We start from the raw sequence: 16,180 nt of genomic DNA, 5'->3' as shown, positions 1-16,180 counted from the left end.
CTGTTTAATTACACAAAGGATCATTTAAAAACTCATTTATTTGAAAAGTGCTTGACATGGCACATCTTTTTAAAATTGCACACAAGAATAGGTAATTAAAAATGCAAATTGAATTGAATATTAAGAAGGGATATTAAGCATAATATGATGTTTTTAATAAAAGAAGAAACATACCCTCAGACTATTAGGATGCAGATTGTTTCATTATAAAGTATTCAACAGGCAGATCTGTGCTTTTCAAAACCTGGGATTTTAACTGCATACTGCTCTGCTCATTTAGGAAGGCAACTCAAACACAGAGGCAGTAAGTGATCCATTTTGTAATTGCAAACATTGAAAATGCCATTGTTCAGGAATCTTTGAAGCAGAACAAATCAAATTTCTGGAAGTAAACCAACTCTGCCAGTTCCTGGAGTATTCAGGCTCAGCTGGGATTCAGATCCAAGTCTCAGTTTACCTCTTTAGTGTTGCAGTAACTTCCATGAAATAAAACCAAGGGTTTGCACATGTTGCAGTGCTTCAGCACAGTCCTCAGCAGGGAGAGAAGGGAGAGACCTGCATCAGGAAACTACTAGCCAAATGTGCCAGCTCTGAAAGCATTAATTTACTGCAGGATTGCAAGCTTATTGGACATGGGGAAATGGAAACATAGAGCCAAGAAAACAAGCAGTGTAGGCTTGGCCTCTTCTTTTTACTGATCCCTCATGACACACTTGGACACTGCTGGGGACACTGCTAGACAAATTTTTAATTTGGCCCAGTAGATAAATTTTGCCAGAAAGGGACATCTTCACCAGAACAGCCAAGTGAGGAAAATGGGATCTGCTGGATACTGCCAAATAAACAGATGCCTTGGGATCTGGAGCACAAGGCTACAATGTAGAAAGCACAGGGATGGTAGAAGGGAGGAGGAAGGACTGAGAACAAACAACAGTCTTGAAACGACAGATATCAGAGGTTTTATCAGCCCAGTGTCTTTCACCTTGTCTGATCAGCTGTTACACTCCATTCCCATCATCATCATCCACATAATTTGTGGGATATTTTGAAGGTCTTTAGATCAACAACAGTATACATAAGATATTATTGAAGGAAACCAGCAATGTAAGATTTCAGCTAACTGGATACTTTACAGTTAGCTCACCTTCCAAATAGCCACTTACTAGGGACTAATTAAAAGATTAACGCAGACACTACCGTTGTTCTAAGCAGAACAATATCCGCTTCTTCCAAGCTGCATCGGATGCAATTCATCCACACATGCCACTCTGGCTTCCAGTAAAACAGCAGCCTCAGAGCCCCACAGGACAAGATGTATCCAGCAATGCACAAGGCCCTTCGGCAGCCTTGAGTTTTGTAGCCAAATATGTCCTGTACAGCAAAAAGAAGACAAAAATCATTATTATTTCTCCTAAAGAAATGCCTGGAATACTATACCTTCCTGTCACTCACTGCTCTCCCATAGCTACTGTTAGGTATGGTACTGTGAGAAACAAGCCACAAAACTTGTATTTGGTTACTTTAAGTGTCCTAAGCGTGATTACCAAAAATTTGCATCTTCAAGAGAACTTTTCATCCACCTTCACAAAATCCTGATTGCTGTAGCCTGACCACCATTTTTATGTAGTTGTGAAACTTGGCATGAAACATTGTTTTGTTTGTGCATGAGCAGGAATGATAATAAAATATACAGGTTCAAACTTTTATTCCAAGTCAGGAATTCAGATTTGACCATCAGCTTTTTTAAGGGTCAGACAGCTGAAGAGCTTAAGTACATCTGCACCAGGGGATGGTGAGTGATCAGTGCAGAGCTGCTGCCATAGAAGGACTGCTCCCCTGCTCTAGTAGTGATCTGCAGTAATGCACCTACACTTCAGAGACTCAGCCAGTGTCTCTGCTTGATGCTGAATGACACTGTGTGACCGCACCAGCTGGAGCTGCTGTGCACAACCTGGCACAGACACAGCTTTTGTAACTGTTACCCTCTTCTATGACAGCTCCAGTATCCGGATTTTGGAGCTTGCTGATATGCCATTGGCCTAACATCTAATGACAACAACAACAACAACAGTAATAATAATAATAACAACTGTTAGGAGGAACATCTAATAAACATTTGCAGAATGCTTTACATAAAGGCCAAAGGAAGCTACTTATTTTAGTTGTATGAGTATGTATTATTATTCCATTTTTAAAGCTGGGGAAATTGTTACAGTGAGGCAAGGTGACTTTTCCAAAACATGTCTGTCAGCATTACATTTTAAGAGCTGCAGGTCTTGGTACCGTGGCCAAATTTCCTCTCAGTACTGCTAGCAGGGACTCAGTAAATGTGAAACAAAATTTATAAAGTGCATTTATAGAAAGATGCAGCCTAAGCTAAGAGGGGAGATTCCATGGCTACAATTACATCTGGTGGCCAGGAGAATTAAGGTTAAGGTTCCTCAATTCTTCTTCTGAGTATGTTTGCAGCAACTGTGCAATCTGCTTCTGAGGATCAGATATCTGTAGCTGCAGATATTGCAAGATCCATTTATAAGGTGAGAAGAAAAGGCAATGTAATTGTAAGGATGACTAATGCATAATTCCTGATTCTGTGCTGGTGTCTTTGCTTGTTATATGAAATGCAGGCCCTGCCCAGTGGTTCCACACGCTGCCTCGGCACACCTGCTTTGTGGCATTCCCCAAAAGACAGACTCTGTCATCCTAGGCAATCTCCAAGAGGTTTCTAAGGGGAAGAAGTTGGCAACTGTGAGGAAAAAGCATGGTAAACAACACAGGAGAGTGGCCTGCACTGCACAGAACCTGGTTATACCACCTGTGAGATGCACACAAAGCATTTCCAAAGGCTTCTATAATTTCTGAGCAGACCAAGATAGCAACTCTGCAGCAGATAGAAGGAAGCCCATGGAGGACAGCAGACTTGCTAGGAGATAGTTGGTGTAGCAGTCATGTGCAATTAATATTAACATGCTCCTATAACAAGGTAAAGGTCTTCATTCAACTCTCTCTAGCTGTAACATGACCAAAAAGGTTAAAGAAATAGTGTCAGCACAAGCATATAGAATAATACATAGGACAATGTGAACTTACTCTTCACAGCAAATGCTTACTAGCAGGATCCAGATTGCTTAGTAGCTTGGATCCAGATTTCACCTGTCAGCAAGGCAAAGGATCTCCCAAGGAGACAGAGACACCTAAGGGAAGAACTCTTAAAAGAACACGCCTTTGGACTTCCTTCAGTATATGGCTGGACCTGGAATAACTGGAATAGTATTTTTAAATTGGGATGGGAATGAATATCAGGGTGGGGAAGAACAGGATTGCTGCCATATGCATCTAGCTTCTGTCTGTGAATCACTCCTTTAATTTTCAGTTTTTGTGTCTTACACCCAATGTCTGAGAAGTCAGTAAGGCTGTACTAATAGAATTAAGAGAGAGGGTGGATGCTCTGCATATGATTGGTAGTCATTTGGGATCATCATCTGTTGGCAGTGTTCTTCACTGAAATGTTCAATGGTTTACCAAGTCTGATACAACAACATAACCACAAAACTAGAGAAAACTCTGTATTTCTCTGTATTTTTGCCTAGGAAACCATTCACCAATATATGAAAGTATGTATCTGAGTCCCCTTGTGCCAGCATATGTTTTAAGGCCTTTTTTCCAGAGTAGTTTAAACTCAAAAAGTGATTTGAATCCACAGACTCTAAGACACTCCCCAGAACCAAGCATGCATCAGTATTTCTCATCTTGAAATACAGAAGAGAGGCAAACAAGGAAAAGAGCTCATCTTGAAAGAAAAGACCATGCTTTTTAAGATATCCATTATGCTGGGTGCTGGATCTTGCTGCTTCTCACAAGGGACTTTCCTGAGACAGACATAGAAACAGATAGATAGAGGGATACCACTGAGCTGTTCTGATCCTTCAAGGCCATGATTTGCCATACGAACAGAGGTGTTGGTTCAGATTTGTTGGTTCATGTCTTGATGAGTGTGACATTTCTGAATACAGCTGTTTAGGAGTTCTACAACGAGTAAGCTGGGAAAGAATAAACATTAGATGGTAACTGATGCATCTGGATGTCAATGAAGGAATCTAATGCTAAAGCAAATAATTTGCCATGTTTTGGAAATGTCTGGAGTAGATCACCTGGGCCACATCACTGAGAAGTAAAGCTAGGCAGGGAAATAGACTGAGTTCCAAATTTGACTTGTGCCAAAGTCCCCTGAGCCAGAACCTTTCAAGCTTAACTTCAGTACAGAATGTTCTGTTAGGCTAAGGAGTTTTTTTTTTTCTGGCCCTGTGCTTTCAGCTGGAAGGATTATAGCAATGAATGCTGCATTCATAAAAAAATTAATACATTAATAACTCCTTGTTGAAGCAGAAACTTCTCACTCATCAGATAAGTCAAAATGGAATTCTTTAGAAGAATTCTTAAAACTACTATCTTCCACAGAAAGGTGAATATTAGACCCATTACAGAGGTATCCACAATGTGCATGAAGAAGGGAGGAACAAGCACATGCATGGTGCAGGTTTGTTTAGCCACATGAACGACTTATAGTAATTGGGCTTTAGAAATTCTTGATTCACTCGGCCTCTGCTAAAAGGATCTCTAAGCAAATGCATGTCTACTATGGCAAACAATACTTTCAAGGCTGGCAGAAATCCTGGTGAGAGGATGCAGTGAGGACATGTCTGTCAGGTTAGTTTTATGTTGTTAAGAAAATAACTTTTGCCGTGTTTCATTTCATTGTGCTGGTGCAGACATCAGAAGAGGATCTGATGAATACAGATTTGTACCTTGACAACTTTTCTAATGCATAAACAAGTTTTTAGAGTTAAATGAGTGCATTTGGCATATAAAACAGTTCACAGCCAAAATTCTGGGTTCTTGAGTGCATCAAACCAGAAGATGGTGGAAAATAAAATGAACATTAGCTGTCTGTAAGACTCCTCATTGAAGGTAACAGCATCTACAGAATAAGCTGGTATACAGTGTTCATTTCATCTCTATAGAATATTTTAAAATAAATTGTAGTGTATAGTAAAATTTTGTCTCCTCATCTGTTAACATCCCTTTTCTCTTGAAACTCACAGCAGTAGAGGAGTGATTGTAACAAAATGGTTTGCCTTGTGAGTGAAGGGTCTGAGAAGGGGCCAGGATTATTGGACAGAAAAAGCTGCCAGACCTGCTCAGATGGCAAACAAGGTTCTTAGCTGCTTTTACAATCACACAAAGCCAACATTCAAGGACTTACCACTCTAGTGTCCAGCAAGTCTTTCTTACTTAAGTTTAGAATAAAAATTGCCTCTAACTGCCAGGTCATCTGCACAGCAGAATTTAAATGCAAATGTCAAACAAATTCAAGCACCTTTTTCTTTGGTGAAAACAAAGCCTGTAGCTACCACCAGGGAATCTAAGCAGTGGCTGTGAATGGTCATATTTCCGGCAACCTCAACATCAGGTACACTATTATGAACAACCTGTTGCTATAACAACAGATAATAGGATTAGACTTGAAAGACTGGCTAAGTTTCACAAGCTATTTAATAACTGAATCTCATTCTTACCAACCAGAACCTGTTTCATCAGAGGTTTGTTCTTGTTCTCTCCAAAACCAATAGCAACATTCACTACTGTTCCATTAGCAACAAGATTGTACCTTTTAGATTTTATTTCAAATTTTAAAGTTACATCTTTCAAATTCAAAGTATATAAAATTCCTGTATCAGATTCCCTTCAGAATTGTGGCATGTCAAAGGAGGCAAACAGCTGCCAAGATGCAGTGGTAAACTGGGGTGCACCAGCTGACTGACTGCAGTTTTCCCATTCCTTCAGCCACAAGCAATGGGAGAACACATGTTTAAGACAGGCTGCTGACAAATCCTTCCCAAAGCAGCAGCCTGTCAAAGTCTATCACAATATTCTGCATTTCAAGACATAAACTTCACACTTTAAGTTTTGTGCAAAGGGAATGATTATTCTCAAGCTCTGCAGAGACGACCATCAAATTGACAGAGAGCATAAAACTGTGGTTGTCCTTCCTCTTCATATTTCACAGTAAATGTAGTTCTCAAAATCTTCAAGCAGATTTTTCTGGAGGGAATTATACTATTAGCCCTCTCTGAGGCAAACTGCTGTGTCCAGAGTTGTCTCACACTACTAAGATCTTTCTGGTACTACAAATGGTTATGGAGAGAGAGTTTATCTCATGCTCTGAATGTGCTTTGCTAAGTTATAGTTGCATAGCAGAAGAGTGAACTTTCATTCAAGCAAATATTCTGCAGAAATTGTAAAGTAATCCCAAAGACACACACAAGAATATACAGGTTAGATTTCTTGAGTCAGAATGATTACTCTTAAATCTAGGACTATCTAGCACTCAGCTATACCAAGAAATGAAAATACAGAAGAAAGCTTCAAAACATTTCTTCTTATTAGGGTTCCCCAGCTTTCCTCAGCAAAAAAGACAGCTGGTTCAACACAGGGAAGCATTGCACATCCAGAGTTCAAGTGAATTACTTACATGCTTTCAAATTACTTGAACTATTCCACTCTGGAAGAACTGGCACTTGCACAGCATCAGCTGTTATACTATTAGACCAAGAGATCTGATCTTGTTTGGAAAGTCAAGAACTGCTTGTTAATACTTTAGTTCAAGCAGATTAAACTGACTGTTGAAAACAACATCAAAAAATATTTTTCATGGCTTTGAATTTTAAAAAGTAATTCTCTTTACTTCATGTATTCTTCTTCACTCCTCTACTTAAAGAGAGCCTTCTTCTCTTTCTTCACAACTCTCATTTACATACTACTTTATTTTTTCCTTTCACACAAATACACACATTAGCTGTTCTCTTTTTTCTATACACATTGATTTTTTTATCATCCTCTTACAGTACCTCATACATCCTCAGGGATATCTTCTCTATCTCATACTTTTTTTCTCTCTTACATGTATGTAACAAACATGCACACATTCCTGACTAATTTAGCATAATTTGGCTACAGTTTTAATTGCATTTTCTACTCAAGTGCTTGACAAATCTTTTTTCTTCAATTCCATTTGGAAACCCCGGGTGAATGAGCACTGATCCTACTCACTGCAGGCATGGAGAGCATGGCAACTACCAGACACTCTGGATTCACAGACATTCTCTCTGACTCAACACTGGGCGCACACAGCAGCTGTGCATGGAAAACCTCAGATTCACAGATCCCTGAGCACCAGATTCAGAACACATGGGCTCAGTATGACACTGGTGAGAAACAAAAACATCCTTGGGAAATCTGGCTCCATACAACCACAGCTTGGGTGTCCAGCTGGAAGTGCACAGCTGGAAGTGAACATTCAGGGTACAATAGTGTGACTGTACTCAGCACCAGACAATCCACTTAAACCTAATCAGCTCCAGCTCAATTCTGGCATTGCTAGAGACAGCACCAACAGTGGTGAGAGCACAACAGAGTGTTTATAGTCCTAGAAGGACAGGGCAGGGTGGAGCAGAGGCACAAACCCAGCAGCTGTTTGGAGCTGGGGAGCAGTGGCACATCAGCACCAGGGCTAGAGCCAGGAGCGGGGTGCTGCCAGCAGGTTTAGTAACTGGCTGGCAGAGCCAGTCGGGTTCTGCATTGCACGGAGCTAATTAGTCCCCACCCGCGGAGCCAGTGCCTTGTGCTTCCTGCACTGCTCAGTTCATGCTGCTGGGTGACTCTCTACTGCATTCCCCAGGTTTGCATTACGCAAAATGTGGCATCTCCCCTTCCCTGGATGGCTGAGAGAGCTGTCTGAAAATCTGCATTTTTCTTTGCAAGATAACAGGTATCCACGTTTGCACATGACACAGTCTCTTTCACTAGAACAGGAAGAAAATCTCTCAGTGAGGAGATTTTTAAGACATTTCCAGGATTTCTGAGCGTGAACAGTTGTGTCAACTTGTGACTGTGTTTCAATAGCTTTGCTATTTAAATCCTGCAGCCACTCACAGCAGTGCTCCAGTGGCTCTGCAGCACAGGAATTTTGAGAAGCACTGCATTTACCAGATATACCTAAGAACTGTTGTTGTACAGCTGCATGGTGGATCTGATATCTCCAGCAGAATCTATTAGAGGGATAGAATCCATGTAAATAGCTGCCTCATAACACACAGTAATGCCAAAGCAGCTCAGAAGCACTGCATTCACTTCATTCATGTACTGGCATTACTATTTAAGAGCATTGCCATGCAGGAGACCGGAGATTTTGTGTAAACATAGGACTTATTTCCAGATGTTACAAAATGCATGCAAACACAATTCTCCCTGGGAAACTCTGGAAAGAAATATAGTATTTCAGTATTTAGGAATCCCAGCTTCTGAGATAGTGCTTGCAGTTCAACAGACTGCATTTATCAGTAATTTATGCAAACGTAGCAGGTATTTTTATGCATTGGAGAAAGCCAAGGTTTCCAGTTCTCTAACTGGAGCTGATCCTGAAGACCCAGCTGTCAAATGGTTGGGGATGCCAGTTTGGCTCATCCCTCAAGCTCATATTAAACTATCTCCATCTAATATCACATGAATAATCTGTTCAGCCATCATCCCTTGTTGGAGGGAATAAGCAGTTAAATCCAATGGACACACCAACCTTATTTTCTTTCTGCTTAAAAAAATATTATATCCCTTTCTGTTATGTTTCTGCCAAGGAAACACTCCAACTAGCAATAACTCAATTTCAGTCTGTAGCATTTTATTGTAGAACACGTGCTATCTTCTGCTTCAAGCTAAGAAAGTTCTAGACAGAGATACAACTCACCATCTCATTCTCTTCTCCCTGGTTAAGCTGTGCATAATGGTTCTTGGCAGGATTTTCCCCCATGAAATGACCCTCTGGAGACTTTCTACAGCACCCTCAGGACAGGTCTTCAGCATAGTGTGCTTGAACTTCTATATTGAGGAAGTGCTCTAAGTACACACCTTCCTTACCATTCTGATGATGTTTGAAGTAGGGAGCTCCTCCCTCTCTGGGGTTAGCAGGTAACACTTTATCCCTCCTCCCTCCATTCTTTTGTTGGAGTTTTGCAATTGTGAGGGCTCATACATAATTCAGTCAAAAATGCAAGAAAGAAAGAGTTCAATCTTACAAGTGTTTTCCACAATGTGACTCCAGAGCATAACTCTGGTAGGTGCAAGCAAGCACTATTGGCACAAAACTTTTAGGGGAGGGCAAGAGGGGAGTATTTTTCTTCAAGAGATTATGGAATCACTGGAGACCAGGAGTGTGTCCAAATAAGAAACACAATAGCCACTGCTGTTGTCAACATTCTTAGCAACCAGTCTGAGCTAAGTGTCCAGCAGAGATCTCCACATATGCTGTAGAAAAAATCAAGCATTGGCACTGTAACAAGGGGCCCCAGTTTGTGCAGGTGGATTTATACAATGATTGTGTGTCAGGATTCAGCCAGGTAGGAACTGTAACCAGGATTTTTATTCATTATTGAGAATATCCGCATAGAATGTCTTCTGACCTCACCATACAGCTTTGAGAAATATTACTGAGGTAATTTATGCACTCCAGGGGAAAACTGGAGTTTCCCACTGATGTCAGTAAGCTGGATGTCTCTGACCTTTAAATCAGAGCCAAAAGGAAGCTGGCAGGAAAACAACACTGAGAGTTTTGCCACCTCTTTTTTGCATTTGCTGATCAGTCTTGTGATTCTTTCCCATTCCACTACCATTTCCTTGTACTTTGCTACTTTTTAAGAAGTTACACAAGAAATATTTTAGGAGTGAGGTCAGGAAAGGCAAACTTGTTCTTCCAGCAAGTATGTTAAGAAAACTAAAACAAACTTCTAGGGTGACTGAAACAGATCAAGAGGTATCAAGTTAGTTCCTATTCCTCAGCATTTTGCTGCCACAAGGCATGGACTTGTACAAGTCCATATCTCAAGTGACAGGAAAGACCACTTCCTATCCTCAAGTGGGCAGGCTCAGAGAAACTGAAACGGAGAAATGCAGGAAACAGAGAAGAGAAAATGAAGGAATTAAGTCACTTAATGCAAAAATATGTGCACCCATGCCCATTACAGGGATAGATGTGTTTGAAAATGCTGGTGATAAGCACTGGAGGCAAGTTGTTCTGCCTTGACACCTACCACACCCCGAAAAGGAGCCCAGACCAGAGGCTGACCTGACAAGGATATATCTGTACCAAGCTGTGTAAGGGTGAATTATTGCACAAGATCAAGGGGGAAGAAGGTTCTCTCCAGACCCAACTTCAGTGCTACCCTCTCCTTCCTCTCATTGCAACTTGCTCTGAGCCTCTCATCTTGCCATTTTATTCTTCTGAGACCAAGAAAAATGAACTCAAATTATTATATGAGAGTCACAGTATAAACTAAAACTAAAAAGGACCATATTAAATTCCATTTCTGGTAAACCTGATTACACAGGGAAATGAGCATTGCTATCTAGAAGTTGTAACAGACATTAAAGAACTGCAAAGGTGCCTTTTCTTAGGCAAGCTGATGATTTTGAGAAATGACTCATTATTTTGGGAGGTGCTAGGGGTGAAAAACAGGACAGTCACACATGCTTTTTCTGCCTGGTCAGCTTTTGCTGCTTTCCCAAACACCACCCTTGCTCTAGTGTGTAAGTACACTAGTGTCTGTAGCACACTGGGGTGCAGCAGGGGTCCTTGGATGCTCTGGCACAGAGAAGAGAGATGCAGAGCCCCCACCAAAAGCAGCGTCTCCAGGGAAGAATAAAGGCTCATACAATCTTTTTAATATTCATAGTTTTATTCCAGCTCACAGGTGTTCTGCACTCCTAGAGGACACCCTTGTAGAAGTATTTATACCTTCACAACTGAAAACAAAGAAAAAACAGGTTAAAGGTGCAAAACATTCATCACTTCCATAGTGTGACAAGAAAATAGTGACATTTGTTAATTTTCTTAAGCATGTTCACCATCACCTGGAGAAAAAGCAGCCCAAATTGGAACCTTTAGGAGTATGATGCTCTCTACTGTTTGGAGTAAGAATTACATAGTATATATTCATAAAAAGTTATTTGTTATTATGTCCTATGGAGTGTCATAATTCATATTTTTAAATTGAAACTTGCCTTTAAAAAATCATACATAAATTACAAAAATAACTGGTCAAGCTAAAATATAAAAGCAATGTAGGATTTAAAATATAGTCCCTTAAACTTATAATTAAATAGTCACAAAGTAGGCAAGCAAGAGACAAAAACACATGCCTTACCTCAACCCAACTTTTATCCCAGTCCTGAAAATACACTAATGTATTATGTCATCCTTATACAATTTATTTTGCTTTGGAAAATCTCACAGTATAAACAGAAACCTGACCTCTAAAGCACCCCAAATCTCATTTTCTGTTTCTCAGCATATGACACCCAGTTCTGGCCACATTACAGAAAGGAAGCTGTGAATCAACGGGTGACATTCCACAGGAGAGCACAGAGAAGAATGACAAAGGAGTCACAAAATATGGTAGAGGTGCTTAATGTTGTTCTATCTAAGGAAAAGGAGACTGAGAAGAGTCATGGCAACAGCCTTTGAACATGTAACTGGAGAATGCAATATTATCCATGTCCACTGTAGACATGTTGCAAGAAAGATTCAGATCAGGCACAAAGGAAAACTTCCTATTAAAGTCAGCAAGCACTGGCATTGTCAGGTGAACACTCCAATGTCTGTGGTCTTTAGGGACAGGTGTGGCATGCACTGCTCAGAATTGACCTAACCAGAGGTGTGAGCGCAGATGGACTGAGGTGAGGAACTCTTCTGGTGTCACCTCTGCCTCCTGCTTCACTGTGGCCAGAAAAACACCCCAACAACTCACAGAAGCCCAGTGGGAAACACTTGGCCTCATGTTTTCCAGCTTTCGAGGCAGCGCTGCCACCCATGTCATGCACTTCTCAGGCACAACAACAGCTGGGGGCTCATCAGGATTTTATCTGTAACAGCAGGGAAGCCCTGGTACCACCATCCGGGCTGGGATGCCGAGAGGAGCCGGGGCACAGGGGCGAGGCCCCGAGACGATCACGGGGATGTGGGCAGGATCCAGAGCCCCAGCGTGAGGGAACCATGATCCAAGTGTGATGGATCCACGATCCATGAGTGAGGGATCCCTGATCCAAGTGTGAGGGATCCATTATCCATGCATGAGGGATCCCTGATCCAGGTGTGATGGATCCATGACCCATGCGTGAGGGATCCCTGATCCATGTGTGAGGGATCCATGATTGGAGTGTGAGGGATCCCTGCTCTATGTGTGAGAGATCCCTGATCCAAGTATGAGGGATCCCTGACCCACACGTGAGGGATCCCTGATCCAAGTATGAGGGATCCCTGCTCTATGTGTGAGGGATCCCTGCTCTATGTGTGCGGGATCCCTGATCCAAGTATGAGGGATCCCTGCTCTATGTGTGCGGGATCCCTGATCCAAGTATGAGGGATCCCTGCTCTATGTGTGCGGGATCCCTGATCCAAGTATGAGGGATCCCTGCTCTATGTGTGAGGGATCCCTGATCCCCGCACCGTTCCAGCACTCCCGGCCCGCCAGCCCCCGCGGTGCTCCCTCTAAACCCTCCGTGCTTCTCCGCAGCCGAGCCCGGAACCCTCGCGCGGCGTGCGCGGTTTCCGGCGGGCGGGCCGCGCGGACCGCGGTGCCGGAAGCGCTGCCGCTGCCCTTGCCCTCGGGGCTGTCGCTGCGGCGGCTCCCGGCCGCTCCCGCTCCCTCCCGGCCCTCGCCATGTGGCGGACGCGGGCGGCGGCGGCTTGGTAAGCGGGACGGGCCCCGGCGGGCTGCAGGCGGAGCAGCACAGCCGGTTGGGTGCGAGGTGCGGCTGTGAGCGGCGCAGGGCTGGGCCTGAGGCTGCTGCAGGTGGCAACCTGGCAGCCCCGGGCTGGGCAGTTTCCCACCTTCCAGCTCCCCTGGGACCTGGGGGAGGCCCTGCATGTAGGAGGGGGCTGCTTCTCCCGCGTTCTCGCTCTGGGGAGCTCAGGCCGCTTTCGTGTTCAGGCGTTGTCCCTCCCAGCATCTGCCTTGCGTCCCGCTTGTTTTCCACCCGTTCGACTATGGCATTCCCGGCTGGCGCAGTGGCAGTGACTGGTGGATAATAGCACGATGTTCCTCGGAGAATTTCATAGTCATGAAATGGTGTGGGTTGGAAAGGGAACGTGAAGATCATCTAGTTCCAGCTCGTATTTGGGAGCAGCAGTGGGAAAATAAGCGTTGTCTAGTGCTGAGTGAGAAAGAAAATGCCACCGTGCTGTTTGTTGGGTTACGTTTGCTTTGTAGTCACAGGCTTAGCGGGCCACTTTTTTGTGTTCTGCAAGACAGTTATAACCTCAGTGCAGTGTTGCAGGTTGCAGGCCTGTGAATCAGGCAGAGCCACTTGTGTCTGGAAGGATGGTTTTATTGTTAAAGCCAGCCTTGCAGAAGCTTGAAATTTGGAGCTCATTCAGTGCTTCATTTAATAGCATTGTTCTGCCATACTTTTCAGTCTGGCTGTACTTTTCATTGAAGAGCTCAAGGTGGTTTTTTGGTTATCAAGAGACTTAGCAGGAGGAGGAGGGAGGAAATAGAAAATGGAAGTGTGGGTGTGATAGAGGAGTAGTGGGGGTTTTAATAAACCACAAGGTTTTGCATGTGCAAGTAAAGCAGTTGAGTTTGAAATATGCAATAACACTCAAAAGGAAGTTGTGAATTAAGGTTTTGCCAGACTACTAATGGAATTCAATTTTCCCTTCAGTTTAAACACACAAACAATGCTATAAAACACAATGTGTTCCAAAAGAAAAATCACAGAGAAGAAAATTAAATAATATTACACAAAATGCTTTTAGGCCAGGTGAAGAAGAATAATGAGGAGTGACTGCAGTAGTATGTGCTACCACATGGTCTCTGCTGAAAATAATAAATATATGAAATGGTAATGACTGCAAAACAAAATAATGAACAGCTCAGGGATTGGCATGCTTCATACAGGCTTGTCACACCCTGATTTAAAAATCTGGCTTCAAAACTGGGAAATTAAACATTTCAAGTGTGGAGACACTTTTGTATTGGTTCTATTTGTAGCTAATTTCTGAGCCTTTTGTAATTTCATGTCCAAGAGGAGAAATGCTTTACTGGTTTAGGAATTGTTCTGTTCCTGCTTGTTAATCTCTTTCTAGGTTCTAGGATTCATATTGCCAAAGCCTAGCCTTGCCGAGATAGTTTAGTGTAGCAGCAAAGGGGGTCCCTCACAGCCATAGTGACTTAGGAACGAGGATTTGCAGAGCAGTCCCTGGAGTTCCTTTACTGAGCTTTGCATTGCACTAAAGCAAATTTCTAAACTTCGATCATTTTGGCAAAATTGGTCTTTAAGAGAGAAAAATGTCTGAATTCTGCTTTTTAATTTATCTTCCAAAAGCTCAATTTCTGGATTAGAAGTCCTTTTTATAACAAAGTCTTTCACGTCTTTGGACGTTAAGAATGTGCCTGTTGTCTCTAGTACATTGAAAATCTTGAGGCAAATAACTGTATAGATCATAAAGCATGTTATTAGAAAATGCTGTAATATTTTTCACTAAGTATGGTTCACTTTTTTGTGTTAAAATCTGTTCGTTTTAAGTGGTTTAGGATTATGGGATTAGTAATTTGCCATTTCAGTGATATGAATCACTTTCTCTTTTTTTATTTGTTCCATTTGGAAGTAAATGCACTTGATAATATTGAAAACACAGAAAAAAAGCATTAAAGGACAAGGTTTCTTTTCAATTTTTAAAATTTCAAGCTTGTAATTTCACACATGTTGTATTCACTAAATGATTTATTATTAACCATTCTGATATGATGGTACATCCAAAAAATTACAGAAGAAATTACTTTTTTTAGAGCAGTTGTCTTTTCCCTATACTAACATAATTACCTCAAACCGTTGCAGTGTGCAGATAGTGTAATCAAAAGTACACAGGTTTTATTCCAGTCATGTGTTTGCATAACATAGGCAGGATTGATTAGGCTCCTGTGTTTTAAAATGTGCTTTTTATGGCTGAGTTCTGCTTTCAGAGTCAAATCTTCCAGACTTTTCCCTCTTAAATCTGAATTCCTTCATGAAAGAATCAATGCACATGATGCAGCCACCTCGAGAGCTAATCTTGTCTATGCATGACCCAAAACAAAATCACAGTCTTGTAATCCTAAAACCATAGCAAGTGAAAGGAGCTGAAAGATGTCATTAAGCACATGCTTAGCCTAAATAGGACAAATGTATTCTACAAAGAATTTTTTCCTGTAGAATGGGTTTTTTAGAGTTTGGAAATCATCTACTAACTTAATGTTCTCTAAAAGTTCATTTAGAGAATAAGACAGGCCAACTGTTAAGTTTTCTTCTATGTTGGAAGTCTTCTGTGGACTCTTAGCCCAAACAATGCTTTACCACACATGTTGCTTTACTGCCTTATTGCAGTGTGAATGTAATCAATAACAGACTTCAGAATTTGTGGTTAAGGTTTTGTCTCTGTAATCACTGGAAATACTATACCCATTAACAATGTTTGTAGCTTTTTAGATTCCTCATAAGCATAGCAGTAGTGGCTGGAAAATGTGGATTCAAGGTGATGTAATAAGATTATCTGTAACCAGCTGAAATATAATTTGGATTGCTTCTGAAGAGGTGTTTGAGTTAATGATGTGTTGAAGAAATCAGTTAAAGGTTTAATTTTTTTCTTTTAGTGTCATCTGCCGGAGTCTAGCAAATAGCAGCTATGGAATAAAGAGAAAATCACCACTTCAAAACCTGCATCTGGTTTCCCGAAGTATACATCATCCCTACTATCCAAGTTCAAAGTTCCAGAGACCTCCTTTAAGGATATCCGTTCAGCAGTTCTCTTCTCTGAATCGTCTTCCCCTTCACAAAACAAAACTTTTAAACCTAACACATGGATACCAGTTCCACAGGAACTTTTGGCTGGCCAGATTAGCCTCTAGGCTTCTCAAAGTTCGCTATCTCATCTTAGGATCTGCAGTAGGAGGTGGCTACACAGCTAAGAAGGTATTTATCTCTGGAAGCTACTTTATGCATTTTGTCTTTGTTATTGCATACTTCAGAACAGATGTTCTAGTTATAGCCACAAAAATAGGGGATGCCATTGCTTGATTAACTGATAATAATGAAG

General features: G+C 41.7%; 2 protein-coding genes across 9 annotated transcripts in view; one reads left to right on the top strand and one right to left on the bottom strand.

Moving 5' to 3' along the window:
* ATP13A4 (ATPase 13A4) overlaps window positions 1-9,007 on the bottom strand; it is a 45,653-nt gene extending 36,646 nt beyond the window's left edge. The window contains exons 1-2 of one of the 2 annotated variants that reach the window (XM_021536808.3): window positions 8,801-9,007; window positions 1,198-1,371 (exon numbers count right to left, since the gene is read on the bottom strand). In XM_021536808.3, coding sequence (XP_021392483.3) covers window positions 1,198-1,371; window positions 8,801-8,863 — 237 coding nt within the window. In that variant the 5' untranslated portion in view covers window positions 8,864-9,007. Of the gene's footprint in view, window positions 1-1,163; window positions 1,372-8,800 lie in introns of those variants that run through there. The other variant, XM_085587773.1, reaches the window with a different exon arrangement.
* Window positions 9,008-12,680: 3,673 nt separating this feature from the next.
* OPA1 (OPA1 mitochondrial dynamin like GTPase) overlaps window positions 12,681-16,180 on the top strand; it is a 50,152-nt gene continuing 46,652 nt past the window's right edge. For all 7 annotated transcript variants that reach the window (XM_085587772.1, XM_021536863.4, XM_021536861.4 and 4 more), the window contains exons 1-2: window positions 12,681-12,796; window positions 15,738-16,056. In XM_085587772.1, coding sequence (XP_085443898.1) covers window positions 12,768-12,796; window positions 15,738-16,056 — 348 coding nt within the window. In that variant the 5' untranslated portion in view covers window positions 12,681-12,767. The remainder of the gene's footprint in view (window positions 12,797-15,737; window positions 16,057-16,180) is intronic.

The sequence above is a fragment of the Lonchura striata genome, chromosome 9 (assembly GCF_050655825.1).
Source record: "Lonchura striata isolate lonStrDom1 chromosome 9, ASM5065582v1, whole genome shotgun sequence".
NCBI classification, from domain to species: Eukaryota; Metazoa; Chordata; class Aves; order Passeriformes; family Estrildidae; genus Lonchura; species Lonchura striata.
Note: the sequence above shows the minus strand (reverse complement) of the source record. Positions and strands in the feature narration are given on the sequence as shown.